The sequence below is a fragment of the Zootoca vivipara genome, chromosome 8, assembly GCF_965207765.1.
Source record: "Zootoca vivipara chromosome 8, rZooViv2.hap1.1, whole genome shotgun sequence".
NCBI classification, from domain to species: Eukaryota; Metazoa; Chordata; class Lepidosauria; order Squamata; family Lacertidae; genus Zootoca; species Zootoca vivipara.
In genome coordinates this window covers 12,018,826-12,046,224 of record NC_142591.1, presented here as the reverse complement: position 1 = coordinate 12,046,224, position 27,399 = coordinate 12,018,826, and the positions used below count along the sequence as shown (strand labels likewise).

The 27,399-nt window shown below is 43.9% G+C and overlaps 1 protein-coding gene across 2 annotated transcripts in view; it reads left to right on the top strand.

The window, feature by feature from the left end:
* DNAH5 (dynein axonemal heavy chain 5) overlaps positions 1-27,399 on the top strand; it is a 144,882-nt gene that overhangs the window by 110,417 nt on the left and 7,066 nt on the right. Inside the window, exons 66-79 of one of the 2 annotated variants that reach the window (XM_088675088.1) lie at positions 2,601-2,844; positions 4,600-4,714; positions 7,584-7,774; positions 8,187-8,308; positions 9,067-9,216; positions 9,567-9,812; positions 11,274-11,493; positions 12,113-12,318; positions 13,567-13,770; positions 16,166-16,381; positions 17,444-17,656; positions 18,466-18,618; positions 20,928-21,159; positions 24,898-25,045. In XM_088675088.1, coding sequence (XP_088531214.1) covers positions 2,601-2,844; positions 4,600-4,714; positions 7,584-7,774; positions 8,187-8,308; positions 9,067-9,216; positions 9,567-9,812; positions 11,274-11,493; positions 12,113-12,318; positions 13,567-13,770; positions 16,166-16,381; positions 17,444-17,656; positions 18,466-18,618; positions 20,928-21,159; positions 24,898-25,045 — 2,660 coding nt within the window. Of the gene's footprint in view, positions 1-2,600; positions 2,845-4,599; positions 4,715-7,583; positions 7,775-8,186; positions 8,309-9,066; positions 9,217-9,566; positions 9,813-11,273; positions 11,494-12,112; positions 12,319-13,566; positions 13,771-16,165; positions 16,382-17,443; positions 17,657-18,465; positions 18,619-20,927; positions 21,160-24,897; positions 26,793-27,399 lie in introns of those variants that run through there. The other variant, XM_060278039.2, reaches the window with a different exon arrangement.

Genomic DNA, 27,399 nt, shown 5'->3' with positions numbered 1-27,399 from the left:
CCTTTTTTACATTGCATATGGACGTATGAATCTGCGTGAATCATGCCCATTGTCCATTTTGACTGACAGGTGGCACTTCAGGGTCTCAGCAGGAGGGCCTTTCCCCATCCCTCCAACCTGAGGTTCTTTAACTGATGATGCCATGGGACCTTATTGGGAACGTTCTCTGTGTAAGACATATTCAAAGCAGACTATCTACAGCCGAGTGATCATTCCTTGCCCCAAAGGCTGCCTTGGCCCTGGGATTGCACCTGGCAAGGTTTGAAGAAGTATGGCCATCACAAGCATTCCCCTTTTGCATAATATTTCAAAATCTCATCCATCTTTCTTTATTAACCTTGAGATGTTAAAGCCACACCAACCCTTCTTCCCTAAACCGGTTTAACCACTATAGGACACAGTTCTGCACAAACTTCAGAGTGGGACATTGGTAGCCTCATCCCAGAACTAGGTTTCCCAAGCAGGGAGTAATGATGACCATGTTGGTATTTTACAAGCTTTTCAGTATCACAATGTATAAGGAAAAGACTGGTCTTCTTCCTGGCTGTGTACCAGACATTCTGTTGGTTCTGACATAATGGCCAAACCATGGCTTAGCTGTTGGGTTTGAGTCCTCCCATCTCTTCTGTGACTTCCTGGTTCAGACAACCATTGCACCTGAGTTGACAAACTATGGTTTGTGCTTGCCCTACAAACCATAGTGACATAAGATAGCATGCATTGACCTCCCCATGCCCCCATTAATGCTTTTAACTGTTGTTGACTCTTGGCAATCATCTCATTAAGAAGTGCTTCATTGAGGCTTTGCTGAAGAGTGTATCAAGTTTTGGAAATTTGTGTAATAGGCTACATCTGTGCTTCCAGTTTTAATACTTTCTTTAAGTGTCTCAATTAGCAGGTTATGTTACTCAGTGGTGTGTAACATGTCTACATTAAAATGAGATTGTCTTGCACAATGATGTTTGGAGTATATATATTATGTTGCTGTTGTCCAGAAAAAAAGAAAACCTTGTAGGCATGAGATCACGTGCTAGAACGTTGCAATTATACCTGTTTGTATTCTGGAGACATCTTGCCTCTGCAACCTTTTCATCTTGAAATGGAAACTAATTAAAACAAATGAAATGAGCAAATGTTCCCTCATTTCTTTCTGGATTACCTTTTCATCCTTTGCTTCAAAGGTATTTGCATTTTTAATGTTCAGATTTCCTATCACGGCTTGTCCAAAGAAAACTCATAATTCTCATAAATTACTTTCACAATCCCCAATTACATTTCCTTTTGTTTCTGCAGATTGTACATGCCATAGGTCTGCCTTCCATGCAGGAAGATTTTCTAGCTCGTTATGGTCAAGTCACATCCTACAGAATGAAGCCCACTTTTGAATTAGATGCAAATTAACTTTTTGATGGCACTAACAATGTGAAATTAATCATTCCTGTCTGTGCAACAGTTGGCTCTATTGTAGTGTTTTATCCAAGCATAAATATTATGTAGCATAACAGGTTGCTTGTAAGATCAGTCTTGCAGTGGGGCTGGGAAAACTCCAGAATTTTTTTCAATGGTGTTGTGACATGACAGCTGCCACACTATCTAGTTTGGCTACCTAGTGAAGTGTTTGCCATGGATTCTGTGGTGTTCAAGACCTGCTAGAACTAGGAATGCCAGGAGATTTAATTCCATCTGGAGTTCAGGATGGATTCTCCGGTTCCACTTGCAAGTGGCTCCATTTCTGGGAGTGAAATTGGACCCATCAGTTTCCAGAGGGCTTTGTTTCAGAAACACTATGTGAAGTGAGATCTGGTTTGGTCTGAGGCTTTGAACTGGTCTTTGCCACATTGATGGGCTGAACCTCTCCATCCTTGCAAGGATGAATTCTGCAGGCAACTTGGTGTTTTTCCGGAGTCTGGATTTCATGCATGTTCCTAGTGGAAATAAAAAATCAGGTATCAAGGCATTCCTGTCTCCCTGTAGAAAGGGGAAGGGGAAAACTGTGCTTATCTAGACATTATTCTAGACCAGGGATGTCCAACTCCCTATAGACTGTGATCTACTCACAGTATTAAACAACTGGCAGTGATCTACCCATTGTCACAAAAAAAAACTACCCAAAGTTTTTGAGCTTTTTTTGGGAAGCAAGAGTTGTTTAGCCTTTGTAGGAAGCCAAAGTTGTGGAGCTTTTTGGAAAATGGCAATGTTGTAGAGCTTTTTTAGAAAGCCGTTGTTGTTGTTGTTGTTGTTGTTGTTGTTGTTGTTGTTGTTTTGCTTCTTCTAAGGAGATTGCTGGGGGGCCAGAGATCAACCAGGATCTACCAGGAACACCCCGTGATCTACCAGTAGATCACAATCTACCTGTTGGATATGCCTGTTCTAGACTACAGCCCTATAACCCCTGCCCATTTGCCATGCTGGCTGGGGCTGATGGGAAGTGGAGTCCAAAAATCATATATGGAGAGCCACATTTGGTGTCTCAGTTACATTGCCTGTTATACTCATTACTGCACTGCCTATACTTTTCACTCTGTGTATTGTATACATTAATGAGCCTGCTTCTGACAAAGCATTTCACTGATGTGTGGCTTTGTGGTGAACTTTAACAGGAGCTGGAGAAAGAGAGAACGGATCTGATGGAAGATGTGACTGCTAACAAAAGAAAGATGAAAGAACTGGAAGATAACTTGCTGTACCGGCTGACAAGCACACAAGGCTCTCTGGTGGAAGATGAGAGCCTCATCATTGTACTTAGCAACACAAAGAAGACAGCAGAGGAGGTGACACAGAAATTGCAAATTTCGGCAGAGACTGAAGTACAGATTAATTCAGCCCGAGAGGAATACAGACCTGGTGAGCAGAATGCCCTCTAGTGATGGTGACCCAACTTCTCATAATATAATATACAGTTATAAAAGTAAGAAAAGCAGTTAGTGCCTGTCAATCAGCTGGTGTTGGGCACTTGGAAAGTGCTGTGCAAAAACACTTTGCACAGGTGGCCTGCACCACCCACCTGTCTGCAGAAGTAGGGAAAGAGTAGCGATCACTCGTAGATGAGTAAGATTGTCTCTTAACAGTGAGCCTGTAAGTGACTGTGAGGGCCAATTCTGGATCCACACATCCTTCCACAGTGGGGACATAGGTTTCTGGGCAGGAGTTGATCACGGTGAGGGTTTGTCAAGGGTGCCTTCCTCTTAATACATTTCTCCCTTTCGTCCTGAGTTTGAGCATCTTCAAAGCCCATGACACCTTTGGTAAAGGCTGTTCTCCAACTTGAGCACTTGCAGGCCAGTGTTTCCCAGTTGTTACTGTTTATACTACATTTTAAAAAAGATTTGCCTTGAGAGAGTCTTTAAACCTCTTTTCTTGATCACCAGAATTACGCTTTCCTGGTGATCTTTGCTTCTTCCAATACACTGGCATTAGTCCACCTGCCTTCCCAAATGATGTGTAAAAATTTCCAGAGACACCGTTGATGGAATCTTTCAAGGAGTTGGAGATGGCGTTTATAAGTGGTCCATGTCTTACAAGGGTGGCTGCCAGGCCAAAAATGTTCTACGCCTTTGTTACATATACAGTAGTCTTACGTATGAAGTCCATTATAAGATTTATCCAATGGTGTATTTTATTTTATTTTATGTTGTTTTACTTTTCTTTCTTTATGAGATTTTTTTTTACTTACCCATCACCATATGGTCCTAGGCAGATTGCCATAATATAATATACAGTTATAAAAGTAAGAAAAGCAGTTAGTTATAAAAACAACAAGGAAGTCTGTTCAGAACAGTATAGATTCAGCAAAGCGTTATTACTGTGTTGATGTTGCATCTCTGGTGAGAAGCCACTGGGGGGAGAGCTGTATTTGTGATAGATGCTCCTGGCTTAATTCACGCTGGAAATAATGTATAGAAACTAGATTATTTTGTTGAATGCCCATTGGACATTCGGAAAATGATCTGAACTGTAAATTGATTCTGGAATGGATCAGGCTGCTAATCTCATTGCTGACTGCCAGAGTCTAAGATATTTCTGCAAGGTTTCTGGCCTTGCCTCTACCTTCTCCATTTCTCCAACCTGCTGGGGTGGGCTCTTCAGATGTGCTGCAACCTGAAACGGGTTCCCAAACCCCGTAGTGCCCTGACCAAAAATAGATATGGGAGTGCACACTTCAAAAATCCAGCGGCTGAACTCCCAGAATCCTGGGATCGCTTTCCCACGATTTCCTGAATTGGTGTATTGTTGGAATTTCACCTATGGAACAGCAAAGCAGCAATCTGGAGCACACACTGCAGTTTTAAAATATGTGGATGCATGGCTTGTTTTTTGTCCCAGTGCTTTGCCTGGGAAAACCCACGTTTTACCTCTGAATTGGAGAACAGCAGCAAAATATGGGTTTTTCCTGGGGAAAGTGCTGGGACAAAAAATAATAAAATTCATCAACAGAGCTTTGAAGCCTGGACTTGTACCTGGAAAATGTGGTGCAAAAGGAAGTCTTGATGAGCCCCTCTGTTAACCATGAACAACTTGTTATTATTTGTCCATCAGAAGACCATCAGCTTTTGTTTTGCATCCTGTATTTTGATCATATCCAACTTTTCTTTTCTCCAGTTGCAACAAGAGGCAGCATTCTCTATTTCCTGATAACCGAGATGAGTATGGTTAATGTCATGTATCAGACTTCACTCCGACAGTTCTTGGGCCTGTTTGACCTTTCCCTTGCTAGGTAACTATGACAAGTGAGATCTTTCCCTTTCTGAGGATTGGTATTATAAGAAAAACTGCTCCCTTTCCCTTATGGGGTATTCTGGAGCCTGTATAGAGTCCTTAAGTGGGTTTCCTATCGGAAGGAGAAAACAGGCCAACCAGAGTATATTGAGAAGCAAAGCGGCTAGTAAGCGTGATCTTTATTAAAGGAACTGTTGCAACAGGGTCCCCACTTACCACACAACGGGAGGGAGAGGAACCCTGAACAATGGTGTGCAAGCCCTTATATAGTCTTTTGAAATTGCCCACCCTGTAGCCAAGACCCCTCCCAACAAAACATCATACATACATCACAGAAGGAGGCGGTCTACAGCAGAAATCCTGTCTGCCAGGATACCTGATAATGGTAGCTGATTGCATTACCTGGGCAGCTTGGCCATTCTTTTGTGATGGTTAATACTTTAGTTCCTGAGTCCAGGTCACAGGCTTGCCCTATTCATACACAAATGGACCCTAAAGACAGGATTTGCAAGCAAAAAGACAATGGGAAGGCTTTCCCCCCATTTGCCTCCCTTACATCAGAGGAATATTTGAGGTCATTGGGAGAGTCAGAATGGCTTCAGCATTGCTCTCCCATACTATTTCAGACAGACGGTTCATATATTTAGATATGTGTGCATTTATGAATATTTATTCTATATTTGAGGCCTTACAATTCTCATAACAGTATATAATCAGATGGCCAGACTGTTTTCAATGAGTCGGAAGTGATGCAAGGAAGCCAGCATCATTTGGAGTGTTCCTTCATTCACCACTGTTTTCGTTTATCAAGCAGGTTTGGCATGTTGTGGTCCAGAAATGACAGCAGGATAGGGAAAATAGTGCGCAAACCATGATCCATAATAGCACTATCATTTGTCTTAACTGTCTGAAAATCTAGTCTTTGGTTTCGCTTGATGACTATTTCCCCTGTGTTCGCGTTTGCCATTGAATGGGCAAAGTAACCTAATGCTGTCATTATAATGCAGAAGCACATAGTACAATCCTTTTTGTATTGATTTCCACACAATTTCTCGGTTTAAGTAAATTCCTGATTGCGTCTGCTAAGCTTCCCCGCTCTATCCCCCTTAAGGGCCGGAGTCTTCTCCCAGTGTTTGTCTCCAAACTATCTGGAGCTTGGGAGAGATAGTGAGCAATGTAATGAAAGGAAACAGAAATCCTCTTAAGCTGTGTACTGACATCGGAAGCATAAAGCTGCATTCAAGGACTTGAGCTTTCGTTGTTTAAGACGGGGAAATCACTTCAGAGGCAACTGAATAATATGCCATCCACAGAGATTAGGGGGCCCTGGTTAACCAGAAGCAATTTGTCTATAAAGGGCAAAATAACTGCTTGCCTTTTGCTTATTTGTCCATATGATCAGCAGGCAGACACACAGTAATTAATGTGTGTGATGGGCCCGTTGCCGGCCCTTGAGTTTACCTTTGAGGCATGCGTTTCCAACAGCATTGGAAGGAACCAATGGATCAGTTGCAGTCGGTGGCGCAGTGGGGTGACTTTGTTAGGTTAAGGTTACCAGACGTCCCTGCTTCCCGGGGACAGTTCCCGGATTTACAAATCAGTCCCCATACAAAATCCATTGAAGTTGAAAAGTTTCCCTGGATTCATTGGGGGGTGGGGTGGGAATCTGGTAACCTTATGTCTTCACAAGCTTCTCACCTGTGCCAGGTTTTCTAAAAAAATTAATCAGGCAGAACAGATAAAGATAATAGAGTTCAGTATTTGAAGCTGAAATACTGTGCCCTTCCATCGACAGTGGTACCTCGGTTTATGAACACAATTGGTTCCGGACGTCTGTTCATAAACTGAAGCGTTCATAAACTGAAGCGAACATTCCCATTGAAAGTAATGGAAAGTGGATTAATCTGTTCCAGACGGTCCATGGAGTACTTAAACTGAAGCGTTCATAAACTGAAGCGAACTTTCCCATTGAAAGTAATGGAAAGTGGATTAATCCGTTCCAGACGGGTCCGCGGAGTACTCAGCCTGAAGCGTACTTAACCCGAAGCATGGGTGTAATTGGTTCCGGAAGTCTGTTCATAAACTGAAGCGTTCATAAACTGAAGCGAACTTTCCCATTGAAAGTAATGGAAAGTGAATTAATCTGTTCCAGATGGGTCTGCGGCATTTGTAAACCGAAAATTCGTAAACTGAGGTGTTCATAAACCGAGGTTCCACTGTTTTAATAAAGTACCTTAGCTCCCTTACTAGGTCCAAAGGTAAAAAAAAAAAGGTAAAGGACCCCTGGATGGTTAAGTCCAGACAAAGGTGACTATGAGGTTGCAGCGCTCATCTCGCTTTCAGGCCGAGGGAGCCGGCGTTTGAGCACAGACAGCTTTCCGGGTCATGTGGCCAGCATGACGAAACCGTTTCTGGCGCAACGGGACACTGTGACGGAAACCAGAGCACATGGAAATTCTGTTTATCTTCCCACCACAGCAGTAGCTATGTATCTACTTGCACTTTGATGTGGTTTCGAACTGCTAGGTTGGCAGGAGCTGGGACAGAGCAACAGGAGCTCACCCTGTCGCGGGGATACGAACCGCCGACCTTCTTATTGGCAAGCCCAAGAGGCTCAGTGGTTTAGACCACAGCGCCACCCACGTGGTCATAGTAAGTAGTAAGTTTAGCTCCCTTACTAGGTCTAGCATAGTAAGAGCTCTGTTGGATCATGGTGACTGAGCAGCATTACAAGTCGATTTGGCCACTGTGACTGTATGCTTATGAAGTGCAGCTTTGAAAAGGCTTTCTTTTCAGACGAAAAAGCTTTCTAAAACCTCACCAACAGCACTAGATTATGCTTTCATTCCCCCCTTTCTTTTGAACAGGTCTGTCAAGAGCCCCATTACGAGCAAGAGAATAGCAAATATCATTGAGCATATGACCTATGAAGTATATAAGTACGCTGCACGAGGGCTTTACGAGGAGCACAAGTTCCTGTTCACATTGCTCCTCACCTTGAAGATTGACTTACAGCGGGGCAAAGTGAAGCACGAGGAGTTCTTGACCCTGATTAAAGGTGAGAGCCAATGCATGAAATGCGCCCCTTATTGTGTTTCAACCCGGTGCAAATGTTCAAATTCTGCATGCAATGGGGCAGGCAACCTGTTGCCCTCCAGATTTTGTTAGACTGCAACTCCCATCAGCCTCAGCCTGTGCTAGGAATGGATGTCATGGGAGTTGTAGTCTGGCAACATCTGGAGGATTACAGGGCCCCCATCTCTGCAGTAGGGGATATGGAGAATGCCAGTATGCCCTGCCCCAGTATACAAAGTCCAACACATGAGGTACAGGTGGGGCAATTGTGCCATGGGAAGTGGGCGGTGCAGTCACAGCCCATCCACCATGAATAGAATTTTAAATATCCGACTTTATATACGGTATTTAGCAGCTCTTTTCAACTGGTTTTTGTCGTGACGTCTTTTTTTCAGGTGGTGCTTCTTTGGATCTGAAAGCTTGTCCACCTAAACCAGCTAAATGGATCCTGGATATGACTTGGCTGAACTTGGTGGAGCTCAGTAAACTGAGACAATTTTCAGACGTTCTTGACCAAGTAGGTAATTGACAAGAGGCAAAGATTAAGCAACATGACACATTTCATTCTCTTGAGGGTGTCTGTAGATATTTCAATGTCACATGCCTTTTACGCTTCAGAGGAACTGCTGATGTGAACCTAGAAAAGTGAAGCCCAAGCCTGCCTCAAAATGTATTTTCCATCTGACTGCCAGGTGTTAAGACAATCGTGTTGGAAGGCCTAAATCTCCATGCTGAACAGATGTTTCGGAAGCAGATTTTCTGTTTCCGGTGGACCATTTTCGAAAGAAGGGAATTCTAAAATTGTGGGGCCACTACTGAAAAAGGTCCTCTTGCAAATAGAGACCAGTCTCATCTTCCACGATGGTGGCAACCATAAAAACATTTACAGATCCCAAGCCCCAGGGATGAATATATGGAAGAAGTCATTCCTTTAAATATCCCAGGCCCTGGCTGTAAAGTCCAAGGTTACACAGCTCCTTAAATTTAGCTCAAAAACTAACTGGCACCCAAGGAAGCTCTTGAAGCATTGATGCAATATGCTCATGAGGCTTGCCTAAGACAAAAGCCATATTGTCACACTTGGGATCAAATGAAGTTTCTGAGCTGTCTTCAAGAGTGGTAATGCACAAAGTCAAGCTGAGATGTTGCCATTAGCATGGACGTTTTCTAGAAAGGGACACCCCTAGTCCTCCATTAAGATATCTGAAATTAAAAATTAATAATCTTGCTAGCTATGCTATTTAATAAACATATTCCCCTATTTGTGCTTAACAGATCTCACGAACAGAAAAACAGTGGAAAATCTGGTTTGATAAGGAGAAACCAGAAGAAGAACTTGTTCCCAGTGGTTATGACCAAGCTCTGGACTGCTTCAGACGCCTCCTCCTCATAAGGTCTTGGTGTCCTGATAGAACGATAGCTCAGGTAGGCCAAAAACGTGGACTAGGATGGGAATAGAATGCCGACAGGTGGGGGCTCAAAGCAGTTCTAAAGTGAGCATTATAAGTGAAGAGATGCTTACATGCCATAGCTCCTGCAGTCCAACGCAGCAGGAATCTTTCCCATTCCCAACGCCTCTCTCACCTGCTGATGCTCCAAAAATACCCACCCACCAATACCCTGCATTTGTGTTACCGGGAAGACATGAAGATGGGAACTTGTGTTTCTTGAGATATATAGTTGTATCCATGGCTTGATGTCTCATAAGAACTGAAAACTTGGTATGAAAATCAGTGAGAGAAAACTGGTGTACATCTCCTTTTCTTTTCCACTAGGCTAGGAAGTACATTATGGATACCATGGGGGAGAAATATGCAGAAGGGGTCATCTTAGATTTGGAGAAGACTTGGGAAGAATCCGACCCCCGCACTCCTCTCATCTGCTTCCTTTCCATGGGCTCCGATCCCACTGATTTCATCATTGCTCTGGGGAAAAGGCTGAAGATTGAGACGCGCTATGTGTCCATGGGCCAAGGGCAGGAGGTTCACGCCCGCAAACTTCTGCAGCAAACTATGGCACATGTGAGACAAATTCTCTACTTTCTTTTAGTGCAGATCAATCTTTGAATTTTCCCAGGACTTTATCAACATTTGTTAGGCTAGGCATAATTGGCTGCTGATCGATGCAGAATTGGTTCCTACATTTCTTCCTAGAAGGCCAAAATAGGATTATATGTAATCGGGAACACACAAAGGCCAGAGCTATGGTTACAGAGACCTTGCACCACCAACAGAAACAGCTTCATACCACCTTCTCCTGGTAACATCTCGCAAACTTGAGACACGGTGCTGAGCGAGAGTCCTCATAATTAAGTCCCATTGTGTTCGAGTGGCTTACTTCCTAGTTAGAATGGTAGCCTACAATGGGAGGCATGACGTTATCATGTTGTGAGTTTCCCTCCTCTCATGGCTGCTTATGAAGTGGGGCAAGGAAGTGACAAATGCCGATTACAAGTGGGAGAATGGGAGATAGTGTGGGTTTGCTGCTTTCATTCATGTGCTCACAGTAATGCAGGGGTGGGGAACCTTTTCCCAACCAAATATCAAGAAGAACTTTCTGAATGTAAGCTGTTTGACAGTGGAACAGACTCCCGCCAGAGAGTGGTGGACTCTCCTTCTTTGGAGTTATTAAAGTAGAGGTTGAATAGCCTGGTTGGCACTCATGCACTTGCTATAATGTCTAGATTGAGTAGGTTGCTGATACCCTAAATGGGTTGGGCATAATCCCATCACGTGGCAGGATCATGCCCAACCCATTCAGGTCATCAACAACCTGCTCTTCAGGTAAGACCAATCGTTCTTTTCAGTCTAAGGCTAGATATAGTCACATGAGTTACCTTCACCAGTGACAATGGAATTGCCAGCTTTGGTAGGAGAGAGGAATTTCAACACGAAAAACCGAGACCAGGCATAGACACACTTGGCCCTCCAGATGTTTTGAGACTACAGTTCCCATCATCCCTGACCACTGGTCCTGTTCAAGGGTTGATGGGAGTTGTAGTCCCAAAACAGCTGGAGGGCCGAGTTTGCCTATGCCTGACCAAGACTATAAATTATGTTGCTATTTGTACTGTTGTTTGTAGAGACATACCTTTCTGTGATCCATATGTTAGGTTGAATAGTCAGCTGGTTGTTCACCTACAAGCCTTTTGTTCGAATTAATTCCTCGCCCCCCAAATAAATCTAATTGCCTCTAATTGAACAGTATATTCTTTCAAGAACAGAATCTACACAGTAAGAGTTTGAACATCCACCCAGATTGGGGAGAAGGAGGTTCGAGGCTGAGCTTGGTTGGGCCTGGTCTATATCTGCATGAGGATTGAGAGCAAGAAAAGGATGCACATTGGCACTGAAAAGAATTAGGACAGCATTGCAGGCATATGAACTGTAGTGTCACCAGCAGAAAACAATTGCGAAATTGGTTTGGATTGTGTTGACTTCCAAAATGAATATCAAGTTTCTTCGATGACTTCCCTTTCTTAGGGTGGATGGGCACTTTTGCAGAATTGTCACCTGGGTCTTGACTTTATGGATGAGTTGATGGACACGATTGTTGAAACAGAAAACGTTCATGAGGCCTTCCGTCTGTGGATGACTACGGAGGTCCACAAGCATTTCCCCATCACCCTTCTACAGATGTCTATAAAATTCACCAATGAGCCTCCCCAAGGACTCAAAGCTGGTCTGAAGAGAACCTATGGAGGTGAGTGGCTTGCTTTCCCCTCTCCCCTTTAGTTATGCCTAAGTATCTCTGGCATTCCACTCCCAGTAGCTTTTAATAGGGGCATCTTGAGTGATCAGTTCCTACAAGGGATTATATTCTGTGCGTATATTTAAATGTTTAGTCTGGGTCCTTAAAACACAGTGGTGTATATTATTTTTGTATAAGTGATTGTCATATGGAAGTATTTGAAGAAATCGGAAAGGACTAACAAATGTAGCTCTAGAAAACAAAATGCGAGTACCTTGCTATAATATGGTCCTCTTATAAGGCACTATAAAAACTATCTAAAGCTTCTACTTTATCTCAGTAATGCTGAGCAAATTATCACCCATCTGCTACTATGAAAGGTGTGCCTATTTAACATTTTTGTAAGCTTACCATATGTCATTTTTGCATCAAATTGCCATTCAACTCCCACAACGGCTCCTTTATGTGTGTGGCAGCTAAGATCCATGCATTTGACAAAGTGGGTTTGAGTTCATTATTCCATAATAAATGTGTTCATCTTTAAGGTGGCACATGACTCTTCATGGTATGTTGACTAACATGGCCACTCCTCTGGTGTTATGGATATTATCAAGAAGTGTCTTTGTAACAGGTGTGAGTCAGGATCTGTTGGATATCAGCAACATGGTTCAGTGGAAACCGATGCTGTATGCTGTAGCCTTCCTACACTCCACGGTCCAGGAAAGGAGGAAATTTGGACCTCTGGGATGGAACATTCCTTACGAGTTCAACCAAGCTGATTTCAATGCCACAGTACAGTTTGTTCAGAACCATTTGGATGACATGGACATCAAAAAGGTACTTGGCTCCACGGCTTAGCAAATTAGGTGGAATTTGAAATAGCGTGGACAATCAAATGGTTGTTTCAGCAAATGGATTCTTCCTTGTAAGTCCGTGTATAAGTCGATCAGTGGTGACCTATGGCACGTGGGCCTAATTAGGGCTGTCACACCTTTGGGGGCCAAGCACAGACATATTTCCATCTGCCTCATGTCATATGACATTGGGCGCATGGCTTAAGCTGTGGTTGCAAAGGAAGAATTGGGAGAGAATGTGCACCCAGTTCTTTCCTCGTGGCCAAAATCTAGCATCTTTGGTGCATTTACTCTCACCCTTAAAACTTACATTAAAGGCCCATTAACTTTGATGTGCAGAATGGAGGCTCCAACACTCTCTGCACTGTTACCATCTATGCTGCTGCCTATTATTATTTATTGAATTTATATACCACCCTATACCAGTAGGTCTCGGGGCGGTTCACGGAATCAAATCAAAATATAAAAGCACAAAATACACAATCAAAATAAAAACAACCCAATAACCCCACCCCCCAAAACACATTTTAAAAGGGCTTAAGAACCTCACAACATTTAAAGTAAGACAATTAACAAACCTGGAGAAGAGCCACTCATTGGAAAGACCATGATCTCAGAGATGTCTGCAGCAATATTTATTGGCAACCAAATTGGCCGGGTGCCTTCCTGATACAGAGACAAAAATAGCTTTGAAATAAGAGGGGGAGGAGAAAAAATAGCTTTGGTTGTTGAGCAGATGTAATACTAGTGTTTCATCTCCTGCAAGATGATGGAGATCAGATTATGTAGGGTGAAGAAGCAGGTGTTGAGGGGCCGGGCAGCGGCGGAGCGTCTTGCTCCGTCATCGGGGGTGGAGAGCAGGCGCACTGCCCCCAGTGACATGGTGCACGTTCTGAGGGCGGGGCGCTCCATGCGCAATGACGTAGTGCGTGTTTTAGGGTGGGGCGCACCGGGGCAGGGCACGCATTTTGGGGGCAGGGCGGCAGCGGCGATGGCACCCCTGGGATCGCGTCGCTCGGGGCACACCGCCCCGAGCGACCCTATCTTCCTACGCCCCTGAGGCCGGGAGATGGATTGGGGAAGTGATCTGACTGCAATGGTTCCAGTTTGACTCTCAGAAGTCTTGGAATTTTCAAAATCAGCATATTTATATCTATCAATAGATACCCACACACATTTTAGTGTAGTGCTGCATGACATCATCCCACACCCTTTTCTGTTTTTGTTTCAGGGTGTGTCTTGGAATACTGTTCGTTACATGATAGGGGAGATTCAGTATGGTGGCAGAGTTACAGATGACTACGACAAAAGGCTGCTCAACACATTTGCTAAAGTGTGGTTCAGCGAAAACATGTTTGGCCAAGACTTCTCCTTCTACAAAGGTTACAGCATACCCAAGTGTGCTGCACTGGACCAGTATCTTCAGTACATACAGGTTTGTATAGTTAGCAGCGACTTCTCAATAGGTAAACCTAAGAGAGGCTCTGTCGGAATTTTCCATTCCAAAGCTTTCCCTCCTTTCTGAGGCCACTCTACTGCTTCACTTGCTCTTTAGTTTCCCGTAGGCATATTCTGTTTCCCATAGGTGGGAGAGCTGAGGACATACACAAGGATGTCTCAAAAGTAAAGGACTGTATGCCTAGATGTAGAGGTGGGTGGAATTTGTTACTAGTGGACAGATACAAATTTGTACCGCTGATCAGGAAGTCACCAATTTGAATCTTGCCTCTGTCATGATTCACTATGTGGGATGCAGGTGGTGCTGTGGTCTAAACCACTGAGCCTCTTCGACTTGCCGATCAGAAGGTCGGTGGCTCGAATTCCTGTGATGGGGTGAGCTCCTGTTGCTCTGTCCTAGCTTCTGCCAACCTAGCAGTTCGAAAGCACACCAGTGCAAGAAAATAAACCACTGCAGTGGGGAGGTAAATAGCATTTCTGTGCGCTCTGGTTTCCGTCACAGTGTCCTGTTGCATCATAAGCAGTTTAGTCATGCTGGCCACATGACCCGCAAAGCTGTCTGTGGACAAACGCTGGCTCCCTTAGCCTGAAAGTGAGATGAGTGCCGCAACCCCATAGTTGCCTTTGACTGAACTTAACCGTCCAGGGGTCCTTTACTATGTGGCCTTAGGCAAGCTACTCTCTCAACCTCACCCCGCCCTCCTCATCTGTAGTAGGGGTGAGGAGGGGATAAAATGACATACTTTGTAGGATTGCTATAAGGATTACAAAAGTGCGAGTAGGGGCTTTTGAACTTTTGAAAGTGTTATACAGATGTTAAGTACTATTATTATTCTTATTCTCCTGCTTCACTCAAGGGTTTCTTGAAAGTGTTTATGGAAGGCATTATTAGCTGAATTGCTGCATTCTGTTGTGACCCAAACCATGTAAGAGACCAATTCAAAAGTTCATGTGTTTAGTGGATACTTCAGTGCTATTTTTCTAGAAAAAGAGATGCTGGAACTCACCATGAATGCCTCCCTTGTTCTCTTTTATCAGTAAGATATGAACATGGTGATACCTAATTTATTTTATTTGGGGGAAAAAAATTCTGGTTCATATTGAAAACCTACAGTGGTAGCTCGACTTACGCATGACTCGACAACCAAATTTTTCGACTTACGAATGGGGGTAATGGCTGCGCGCTTACAAATGTCTCAACATATGAAAGGAAATCGTGGCAGTTTTAGATAGGGATTTTTCAACTTACAAATTTTTAGATAGGGTTGCTTCGACTTATGAATTTTTCCATTTCCAATGCATTCCTATGGAAAACCGCGTTTCCAATGGCATTTTTCGACTTATGAATTTTTCGACCTACAAAGGTGCCTTTGGAACGGATTAAATTCATAAGTTGAGGCACCACTGTATTCTTATTCACACACACACACATGCACAAACAAACAAACAAACATACACACATTGGTCACCTATCTTAGGGTTACCAGACGTCCCCGTTCCCTGGGGACAGTCCCCATATTTGCGAGTAAGTCCCCAGATAAATTCCATCCCCGGAATGTCGCCGTATTTCATTTGATGTCCCCGGGAAATGCAGCAGCGGCAGTCTCTCAGCAGCCCTGAGGAGCTGGCTCTGGCTGGCTTCAGGAGCTGCTTGGAAGTCCCCATATGCAGGGGCTCTAAGATGCAGCTTCCGGGCTGCCTCCACCTTCCCTGACCCCAGCAACTAAGCTGTGAAGGGAGGCTTCATGCTGCCTATCGGAGCAGCCTCCCAACTCCTCCTTGCATGCAAGGAGGAGCGGGCCAGGGATCTCTCAGCTGTGAAGGGAGGCTTCACACTGTCTATCAGAGCTTGCGTGTAAGCAGGAGGGGGCACAGATCTCCCAGTTAGGCAACGGGAAGCCTCCCTTCCCAGCTGAGGGATCCCCGCCCCCTCCTGCTTGCATGCAAGTAGGAGTGGGATTGGGGCTGCTCCGATGGGAAGGGAAGCATTGCGCTGCCCGAGCCTCGCCACCACCGCCGCTCTTGGCCCTCCTTCTCTGCCTTCCATGCCTTCCATGCCTGACCCACTACACACCACTTCCCCACCACCACCATCGACAAACCAGCAACTCAGGGGCTGCCCAGGCTCATGGAGAAAGGAGATAGAAGCCTCGGAGGAAGGGGAAACATGGTGGCTGAGGTCAAGGTGGCAGCTGCCCCTCTGCCACCGCCATCTCTGCAGCATCAACACCCAGAACATACATTGATTGATTGATTGATTGATTGTGTCCCCGGATTCATTGAAAAAAAAAATCTGGTAACCTTAAGTCCTATCTTTGTAAAGCTTGCATTTCTTAACCTTCTGGACTTTACCTTTATATTTACCCACCTAGGGGTTGCCTGCTTACGATACGCCAGAGGTCTTTGGGTTGCATCCCAATGCTGACATTACTTACCAGAGCAAACTTGCAAAAGATGTGTTGGACACCATCCTCAGCATCCAACCCAAAGACAGCTCCAGTGGAGGAGGTGAGACCAGAGAGGCCGTGGTTGCTCGATTGGCTGATGATATGGTGGAGAAACTTCCTCCTGACTACATTCCATTTGAGGTAGGTGTATAAAATCACCAGGGTGTGCTTTCTCTGCAGACTTGCCCAATTGAAAGAAAGCCTTTCTATCCTGGGTTTGTTTTTGGTTTGTTTGCTGATAGGGTCTAGGAGAAAATTATATATCGATGGTCTCTAACACCGAGTAAATTGGCAAAAAATGTATGAATCTAAATCAAATAAGTGTTGGAAATGTAAAGGGGAAAAAAGGTTCTTTTTATCGTATGTGGTGGTCTTGTAGTAAGGTTAAAGCTTACTGGGAAATGATATATAATGAAATGAAAAGGATGTTTAAAATAACCTTTGTAAAAAACAAAAAAAAACCAGAAGATTTTCTTTTGGGAGTTATAGTGACAGAACTACCCAGCAAAGGAAGAATGGATAGAAAACTTATGGAATACGCAGAAATGGCAAAACTTACTACTTACTGGAAGAATAAGAAATCAAGATTATATATATATATATGGAAATGGTATATTGAATATTTAAATTGTAAACAGATAAGAACATTGGCAGGTTTATTGTAATAACCTGCAGCTTCATAAGAGTATATATTTAAAGAAGATGAATAAATGAGCAATAAAAAAAAAAAAATCCTTCCAGTGGTCTCTAAGGTGCTACTGGAAGGATTTTTTTTGTTTTTGTTTTGACTACATCAGACCAACACGGCTACCTACCTATAATGAGCAAATTAAGTTAATTTGGATATGCAGACGATATTAAAAATAAATTGAAGGAACCGCAGAAAGACGGGGAAGGAAGTCAAGCTTTGAAATGTCAAAATGATTGTAAAACCAGTGAAATGTATAAACTTGAAAAGTATAAATATTCTTTTTTTGAAATAATAATAAATAAAATTAATCCAGCTGCTGAGGAATGAGTTGTAGCTGCAAAATGTGTCAGGTTCAAAGAGGGGATGAAAATGTGGTTCATGCGCCCAGCCTAAAGTACTATCCTGCTTGCCTCTCCCTGCCTCCCCTCCTACTCAATTAAAACTTATCTAAGCTAGTACGGAAGCTGTTTACAACTCCTGGCAGCTTGCTGTATTCTGTGTTCTCATGTCAGGTAAAGGAAAGGCTGCAGGAAATGGGCCCATTCCAGCCTATGAACATCTTCCTGCGACAGGAGATTGATAGAATGCAGAGGATTATTGCTCTGGTGCGGAACACTCTGACAGACCTCAAACTTGCCATTGATGGGACCATCATCATGAGCGAGAACCTCAGAGATGCTTTGGATTGCATGTACGATGCAAGGATTCCTGAACGCTGGAGGAAGGTTGGTGGTACTATTTCCTTCACTGGGGAAAACAAAATAGTGTTAGATCATCAATCTTCTGCACTAAATACGCTTTATTTAGTCATCATGTGCCCCAGAGCATCTAAACATGCACAAACTTCTGAAATGACAGAAAGCTACTCATTTTGCCCTACCTGAATGGCATGGTTGCATCTTTTGCAGTGCTGGATTTATGCATAAACTAAACAAGCTGTAGCTTAGGGCAAAGGTAGGCAAACTAAGGCCCAGGGACCAGATCTGGCCCGTGGATGGTCTGGGAATCAGCGTGTTTTTACACGAGTAGAATGTGTTCTTTTCAGGGCCGTCTTAAGCGCCCCTGGCGCCGTGGAGCGACAGATCCCTCCGGCGCCCCCCGCCCCATTTCCCCTCCAGACTATATTTGGGCGGGGGAATGAACGAATTCCTGTGCCCCACAAATAACCCAGAGATGCATTTTAAATAAAAGCACACATTCTACCCATGTAAAAACACCAGACAGGCCCCACAAATAACCCAGAGATGCATTTTAAATAAAAGGACCAGGGCCGGCCCTACGGCCAGGCTGGGTGGTGCAGGGCATCACTGCGCCGGCCCGCCAGGAGGGCGCCGCGAACTGTGCCCGCCCGCTGGCTGGCCGGTCCGTCGGTCTGCCGCGCAGCTGCGCCCACGGCAACCGCGCTGTGCCTGCCCGCCCATCGCGCAGCAGCGCCTGTGGCAGCTGCGCTGCGCGCTGCACCCGCCCGCCCACCACGCTGGGACATGGGTGTGGCCTTTACATCATTAAAACATTGCTTTGTCTCTCTTTCTAGGCATCCTGGGCTTCCAGCACTCTCGGATTTTGGTTTACTGAGCTTCTTGAAAGGAATCGACAGTTTCACTGTTGGATTTTTGAAGGGCGACCGAACTGCTTTTGGATGACAGGGTTTTTCAACCCACAAGGATTTTTAACTGCAATGAGACAGGTTATAGAAAGCCTTTAAAATATATTTTGTGTGTGTGTGTGCATTTGTGTGTGTGTGTGTGTGCATTTTTCATTTTCATGGTTTTTTAAAACCATCTGAAACCCATAGTAACAGACATACAGTCGTACCTCGGGTTACAAACACCTCGGTTTGCGAACAGTTCGGGTTACGAACTGCGCAAACCCGGAAGTGTTTTCGCCGCGCGCACATGTGCAAAGTGCGAAAAGCGCGCTTTGCGCATGCGCAAAATGGCGCTTCGGATCGCGTTCGTAACCCGAGGTATTACTGTAATACAGTGGTACCTCAGGTTACAGATGCTTTAGGTTACAGACTCCGCTAACCCAAAAATAGTACCTCGGGTTAAGAACTTTGCTTCAGGATGAGAACAAATTGTGTGGCAGCAGCAGTGGGAGGCCCCATTAGCTAAAGTGGTGCCTCAGGTTAAGAACAGTTACAGGTTAAGAACGGACCTCCAGAACGAATTAAGTTCTTAACCCGAGGTACCACTGTATCTGTTCATATGCAAAGAATTGCTTTTGCCTCCTGAAAGCATATGGTATCCCCAAAGAATTATGGGAAGTGTGGTTATACCCATTACGAATGGATCTGTCAATATCAGTTCTCTGTTTCTCATTCTTCCATTCTTTAAATCAGTTCTGCATAGTTTGCAGCAAATTGTTTTTTTTAAAGATCTGTATGAAAATTCTTCAGCATCTTAACATAAAAATTTCTCACAAACAAATATTTGTATGCAGTTTTGACTAATGTACACATTTTTGCAAACAATTTATCCTAATATAATGGCCAGTTACCTTTCTCCACGGTGAGCGACGGTTGTGGCCCACCGCATCGCCACCTTTCCCCGTGGAGCCTTGCCATTTTCCCAGCAGCTCCTGCTGCCCCTCCCTGGCCACTGTGAAGCCGTGTGGGCATCCGCCAAGCCCACAATTCAAATTGCCCAATCCGCAGCACCCTGGGAGGCAGGGTTTGGGGAGCGGACATGAGGAACTCAGTCTTCCCTCAGGTCCACTCCCTGGGCATGAAAGTAGACTGAAGCTGCTCACAGCAATGCAGTCGACCAGGAGAGAGGCATTCCATTCTGTTGTGACTGTTATTCCAGTAACTGTGGTTTTTAACTGCATTCTGCTTCTGTGTGTGTGTTTGTGAGAGAGGAAGATGGGTTGCTGAGAGAGGCTTCTCAGGATACTGCTGAGGACAGTGTTGTGAAACAAGACAGTGAAACAGACAGACAAAGATCCCTAAATGTTGATAGGGAGAAACCTGTGCGGGATCTCTCTGTAAGGAACAGAGAGATTGTTGCTGAGGTAAAAGTAAAGAAACTGTAAGACTCTGAGGTAAAACTCTGGTGTAAGTCTTAACACAGTTTTGTTTATAAGTCTTAAGTAAGAAGACTACAATCTACAATTCAAGTGAGACTTTACCCATGCTGGAATAAGCACGAGATTGCAAATATATATTTTTCAGTTAGATGTTTATGAAAGTAAAGTCATTTTGAATACAAAGAGTCTGGACATTAATATAGTCTTTACAAAGAAGCTATCAATCAACTAAAAGAGTTATTTAGCTTCCCAGCTGTAAGCTACTCTGCTACTTTGCACATCATCAAAATTTATTTATATGATACCGGTATATACATAACACTTTGTATATTGCTGGACTACAACTTCCATCATCACTAGCCATGCATTGTTCTGGCAGTGGCTGATGGGAGAAGCAGCCCAACGCCGTCTGAAGAATCACAGGTATTCCCTTCTCGTTCTTTCGAGGTCGCTTCAGCCTGTGATTTCCACAGGGAGACGGGGGGGGGGGGCTTCTGTTTACGTGATGATTAAGTAATTAAAAGTCTACTTTTGTGAAACTGGATTAACTCTTGGTCCCTCCGGGAAATACTCAAATTAGCTCGCTTTTTTACTTCTGGCTTCTGTTAACTGCCTTCTCTGGATCCGACTTGACATGCCTTGCTGCTAGGTTGCAGGGCAATGGAACTGATAATCAGGTGTCAGTGTCCCTCTGAGCCTGTCAAGTTTCCCTCAGCTTGTAAGGCAGATAGAAATTTAATGAAATGTTTGAGCGTCTGTAAGGAATGTTGATGTGCAATATGGGGAAAATGATTTATTAGGAGACGAACACCTTGAATAAGCCTCGGGGGCTGGGGGGAGGAGATGAATGTGTGAGCTACAGTAAATGGGACTGCACTTGGCCCTATTGATTGGTCTGAAGTTATGCAATGCCTTTTCCTGTTGAAATCCATGGTTCCACCTTTCAGCTAACTTTGTTGCTCTTTACAGGAAATTACCCGAGCGAACAAAGGATGGGCACTTGACAGCGTCGTTCTGTGCAATGAGGTCACCAAGTGGATGAAGGATGACATCACAGCTCCTGCCTCCGAGGGCGTCTATGTCTATGGCCTCTATCTAGAAGGAGCAGGATGGGACAAAAGGAACATGAAGCTAATAGAATCAAAGCCCAAGGTGCTCTTCGAACTGATGCCCGTGATAAGGATATATGCAGAAAACAACAGTAAGTATTAAGTCGATACTGACACATCAGAATATGGAAACTGTTATGTACTGAGCTGAATCATAGAACAATAGGATCCAGAATCAGCAGTCTGATTGGTCCACAGGAGCCACCCAATCCAACTCCAGGTGGAAGTGAATCCGCAACCTGATTGGCCTGCAGGAGCAGCCAATCAGGTGGCTGGCAGAAGTGAATCCGCAACCTGATTGGCCTGCAGGAGCAGCCAATCAGGCTGCTGGCAGAAGTCAGTCCACAAACTGATTGGGCCACAGGTGTAGCCCTGAAGTAGCCAATCACGCAAAGCCCATTGTGTAAATAATGTATATAAGCAGATGGTTTTGGGAAAAGGGCATTCTTCTCTTCTTCTCCTTGATGACTATGAGCTGAATAAAGAGCATGAAATTCACTCTCGACTCCGAGTATATTTCAGAAACCTTTACATTTGTGGCAGTGTCTGCCCATTATTTCATGGTCGCCAGATTTCATGGCATGGCTGAGCTGTCCATCAAATGATAGTGAGTTGTGAAGTCTTCCTCCAAGGACTGGTTTAGATGCTTCCTCTCCTGAATGCAGGCCGCTGAAAAGTCTTATCTGAGGTGCTGGCTTACTAAGAAGTAGTCCTTACTACATATAGTATTGCCAAATTGAGTGTGAACTCTTTGCACCAGTGTGTCCCTGGCATCAGTAGTGCTAGCATGCATGCTTTATGGCCTTGCTCACAAAGGAACTAGGACACTGCTAAGAAGGGCGAGAGAATGGATTAATAATGGAACATCTTGCTCACGTTCAAGACCTGACCCGGAACTTTATACAATGAGCCAATATCAGAACTGCAGTCAGAAGGGCTTACTAGGATCAAGCAGAAGAACCCTCGGCAGGTTCTGTGAGTGTCCCTAAGTTGTTCTGGGTTCAGAGCTAGTTATTCCTTCAGGATAACCTTCCTTCCCGTGAACATAGGTCTGCTACAACAAGAAAGCACATGCACTCAAAATAAAAATGGCAAGTCCCCCTGGAAACAGAGAAAAGTGTGTGTGTAGCCTCTAGGTGCACATAAATGTATCTATCGAGCTCATAATTACATTTGAAATATCTTCTTCAGGGGCACTTGCAAGCACAAGAAACTGGAGTCGTTGGCCTTCTTCTTATTATTTTTTTGCAAAAGATTCTGCAAAACCCACAGCTTTTGTTCCAGATGGATTAATTATCATAATTGCCACCATCTGGTTCTGTGTTTATAATTAGTAATGCAGAAAAGGAGCCCCTCTCCATTCATGAGCACAGAGCCCGTGCATATAGCCAAGCCTCCCGCTGGGTCTTCTATTTCACTCACACGCTGAGGTCACTTGGTTATTTGTTTCATCCTGCCAAGAGGTAAGGATGATCTCACCACATGTTAGGAACAAAATGCAGGGTAATTGGTCATCTTGGTTTGCACAGCAGGGGGAAAGGTCGCTCTTAAACCATAGTTTCAGTACCTTGGCCATGAATTCAAAAGGAGAGTCCGCTGTGGAGGAGGAAACTAACATCATACTCATTGAAACGATAGTCTTGCATGCCACTATCCTATCTATGTATCTATCTATCTGTCTATGTATCTATCTATGCAAATTGTGTGGATTAGAGAACAATAGTGTTGTAGTGTCGTTGCTGAGCAACAATGTGCAGAGCTCAGTGGAGTGGGAGACCAGCCCACCAGAAGAGTCTCTGAGCTGGCAGAGTCAACATCCAAAGTCAGGTCGAGTCCTAGCGTCAGGTGAACAGCAATCCATGTGGTCAGACGGTCTAGGGGTCAGGGAATCTGATTATCAAGGATCAAGATGAGCAGGAAGCAGCAAGTTAGGACCAGGAACTACAAGTGTTTCCAGCATCTGACTGCTGCTGGAAGCTCTGCTTAAGAAGGCTGAAACCAGCTGGTTCTCATCAGCACCTTCTCTGTGTACTTGAAGGCTGATCAGCTTAAGGTGCAGTCACACTGCCTTCTTCCCCCTTCAGGCTGTCATTCAGCAGGTGAAGCTGACTCCTGGCCCATGACACTCTGTAGTTGTGGAATATATTGTTGTGCGCTGGGTGTGGGTGCAACGCTGCTTAGCACTTCTGAATTCTATGGACCTAGGCATATACAACTAGGAATAAGATTGGACTATATGTTAGTACGCCCTACTTTGTTTTTCCTGGAACCCTAGATCAGGCACCCCCAAACTGCGGCCCTCCAGATGTTTTGGCCTACAACTCCCATGATCCCTAGCTAAGAGGACCAGTGGTCAGGGATCTTGGGAATTGTAGTCCAAAACATCCGGAGGGCCGAAGTTTGGGGATGCCTGCCCTAGATCTTTCAACCAGAGCCAGGTGCTAAAGACAAATACTTAGAACAAAAGAACAGGGTGTTTTTGACCTTACCAGCTTTTCAAGAAAAATATTCTACTCCTGGCTTCCCCAAGTTTTCTTTGCTTGTTTCAGAGGAGACAGCCACCTTCTTTGTTGCTGCCATTTTTAAAAAAACCTGAGAATCAGAAAGCCTTGTCAGTCTCCCAGAGATCTGCCAGAAGATCCTGACCTATGTTCTGCCCACCTGCCCTGGTGTATTTATATGTAATTATATTTCCCCTGAATCCTGCATGTCCATTTTCAGGATTAAGACCAAGCGCAGATGGCAGAAGAAGTTTGCTTGGTGTGAGCAGAAGCACAAAAAGACCCTTGGTCTCAGTAGGCCAACAGAAGTGTCTCGCACTCCCTTCTCCTTTTGCCAACTGCAGGGGTGGGCTTGGTTGCCAAGACACTCTGGGCTGCAAGGCAAGGGGCCAAGTGACACTTGGTCCAATAAGGCTGATGCTCCTTCCCTCTCTGCCAGATGCTGGGTGGCTTTCCTGGCAATCGCTTGACGTGTATTGGCCAATAAACAGGAAGTAGCTAATAAGCATGGATTTATGCATTGACTTTTGGGAAGCCAGATCAGCTTTATAAGCCACAATGGCACCCAGGGATAGGAAGTGAAGAGTAAAAAAAACCTGTGAATGTGCTAAAGGAAAATCCAAAATATCAGAAAAGATATGGGAACTATTATGCATTCTTTCATGGTTTAATTTAAATGATTTTTTTTTTTTTAAAAGAAGGAATGTCAATCTGCTTAAAATCAACTTTTCGCTGTTGCAAGAATTCATACTGGGGAGGCTACAAGTTGTAACCAGGTCGGCTGGAGCTAGTCTTGACAGCTAAATGTACGGAATTTGGATCTGCTTCAGCAAGCAAGTCAAAAGATTGAAAGAGCAACTTTAGAAGTGGAGAGAAGGACCTCTGGGGTTCGTGTAGGAGGGAAGCAGCTGTCAAAATGGATTGTGGGTTGGAGAGATGGACACCCAAAGCCCAGGCTGCTTGGTGTTGTAGAATTCAGTCCGTGCTGCTTGCCTGAAAACAGTCAGTTTGGTTTGATAAATAAAACCAAACATGAAAGAAATATAAAAGCTGTGAAGGGCACAGTCTTGTGGGCTATTTTCCTACTTCAGTTTTTTTCTTTTTACCACAGTCAGATCTATGGCTAAGGCTGTTTGCCTAACTGAGATTGTTAGAGATAAGCAAGCAAAATGCCTCTCAGGTATGAGTTGCAGCTATGTGAGGGGCTTGAAATTGGAAGTTCCAGATAGGACACCGATTTTAATTTCATATGGGTTTTTTTTCCAATAAGATGTTTGCTCTGTTTATAGCCTTATGACAATGAAGTGTTTTCTTCCTTCATCTCCCTAGCCTCGAGAGATCCACGCCTGTACTCCTGCCCAATCTACAAAAAACCAGTTCGGACAGATCTGAATTATATCGCCGCAGTGGACCTCCGGACCACCCAACCTCCGGAGCATTGGATATTGCGTGGAGTTGCCCTTCTGTGTGATGTCAAGTAATGTTAAGAGAATACCTGCATGTTCTTAAAGTGTTGCCACCCACCCACCCACCCAAGGCTTTTAGAACAGCCTTTTCCTTCACATTCTTCATTTGAACATCCACATCACAAGGAAATAGCTAGGTGACTGGTCACAGGGTTGCTTGTTGCTTTTTAAAAATCAACTATATCAAGAGTATCTCTCTATTCTTCTACCTTGACTTTCTTTCAAAGGTTAATGGGCTTGATCAAATTTCCCAGAACTAGAAAGCTCGCTGAATACTTGCTCTCATTCATCTCTAAGGGGCTTTATTTTTTTGTCACTGAAGTGTGCTTGTAAACATCAAGTTAAGTGACTAAGTATATACGCAGAGCAAGCTATCTGGCACTGTGGCCCACTAGTGTGATAAATAAATGGCAATTTCTATAGAGCGAAAAATATAAAATGGAGTGCCACTTTCCACATAAAATGTACCCGCCATATGCACAGCAGTTTAAACCGACCCGTCAGTGTTGTCAAGGCTGGTTTGCGATGGTTCTTCAACTAGCCCTGGCTTGGGGGTCCTTTCTGGGACACTTGAAATTCATGGGCAATTCAATTCAGAAAGAGCTGCAGCCCTATTGAAATCAATCAGGAGTTAAGTTATGAACAAACAGCCTCTGGATTATACCTACTCTCCCTGACATAATTATAGGGAATGGAGTCCTTAAGCAAAGTTCTGGAATGTTGTACCAGAATTACTGAAGGTCCCAAAATGGGGAAGGGGGACGCTACCACCATCTCTTTCATTTTATTTTCGTATCTTCGCTCTTTATCATTCCTATCCTGTTCTCCTTTTCAAACCTCTCTCACTACTAGTGTAGTTAACATTTCATGTTTGGAGTCAGCTGAAGAGAAATGTAAATCATGCCAAGCAATTTGACTCTGTCACACTCCATGTCAAATCGTATTTCTCAATTGTAAGCTACTCGGTGAGAGTGTCTAGAATTTGTTTTAAAGCATCCTGCCTCAGTCTCAATGAAAGAAAAGTCCAAATCTCAAATGTGTTTTGATTATATTTTAAAACTTCCATGTATGTAAGCAGCCCGTGGATAGAATGAAACCCATTAAAGTTAATGTGCAGTGTTTTTGTTCATAGGCACCAAAATTCAAAACATTTTTTTATGCTCCTTGTCTTTGGTTTTTCCATCTCATTGCAGAATCAAATATTTGATAACCCTAGGCAGCCCTCAATTTTTCAGTGGTTCAGTATATGAGTTACATGACTCTCCTTCCTTGGAGGTTTTTAAGCAGACGTTGGCTGGCCATCTGCCAGGGGTGCTTTAGCTGAGATTCCTGCGTTGCAGGGGGTTGGACTAGATGACCCTTGGGGTCCCTTCCAGCTCTGTGATTCTGTGACTACAAAATGCCTCTGCCTTAAACCTTGGAGGGTTTAAGACCAGTCGATAGATAATATTGGTCAGATAGACCAGTGGTCTGACTTAATATATAAGGCACATTACATATGCAGAGTAAAGCTCTGAAATGCATGGATATTGTTCAAATGTCCAGGAGCCAAACTGAGACAAGACATGGCTGATACATGACATTTCACTGCCCTCCAGACTTCATTCTCCCATAGCAACAGTTTAGTGATCTTCTTAATCTGAATACCTATATAAAAAAACCCTAGTCTTCCCTCTCTTGCTTTCCCCTGTTCCCCTATATGCAAATTCTTTCATGATTTGAACTTTTGAAATGGAATAAATATTGCAAAACACTTCATGGAAATGTGCCTAATTGATTCAGAGCGAGTTGCTGTGTTATCTTGGCATAGAGCTTAACCTTCCTGAGGGTGAAGGGTGAAGAATTACTGGTTCTTTTGTATTGATTAGTGATCTTTAAAGACATTGACAATGGAGAGCAGCATAAGTTAGTCACACTTTGTAAATGGATTCACTTGACACTGGACTCTGCTGGCAAAATAAATTCTGAATGAGGACTGCATTCATCATTGTAAGGGGTGCTGCAGTGGTTAGCAGATATTTTCACACCCAGAAAATATTTGCAGGTAGTGGAAAAACTAGCCCCCCCAGGATGAAAGTGACTTGCATATATCACAGGAGAACATCAAGAGCTAGAGCGACCAAACAGAGGAAACACTGCTTTTTATATGAACACAAATACACAATCACGAATTTGTAGGAATCTAACATTTCCATTTATGATTATGCGCGAAAGAGAAGTCTTTCCTTTTACAAAAAATGAACGCTGGAATCTGTTTTCGAATCACTGATTGTAATTGGCGTGTTGATAGTGATTGACATTGCAGAATGCCATTTGTGCGCTTGTGGAAAGCATTTAAATACAAAGTCAAATCTATTTATATTAG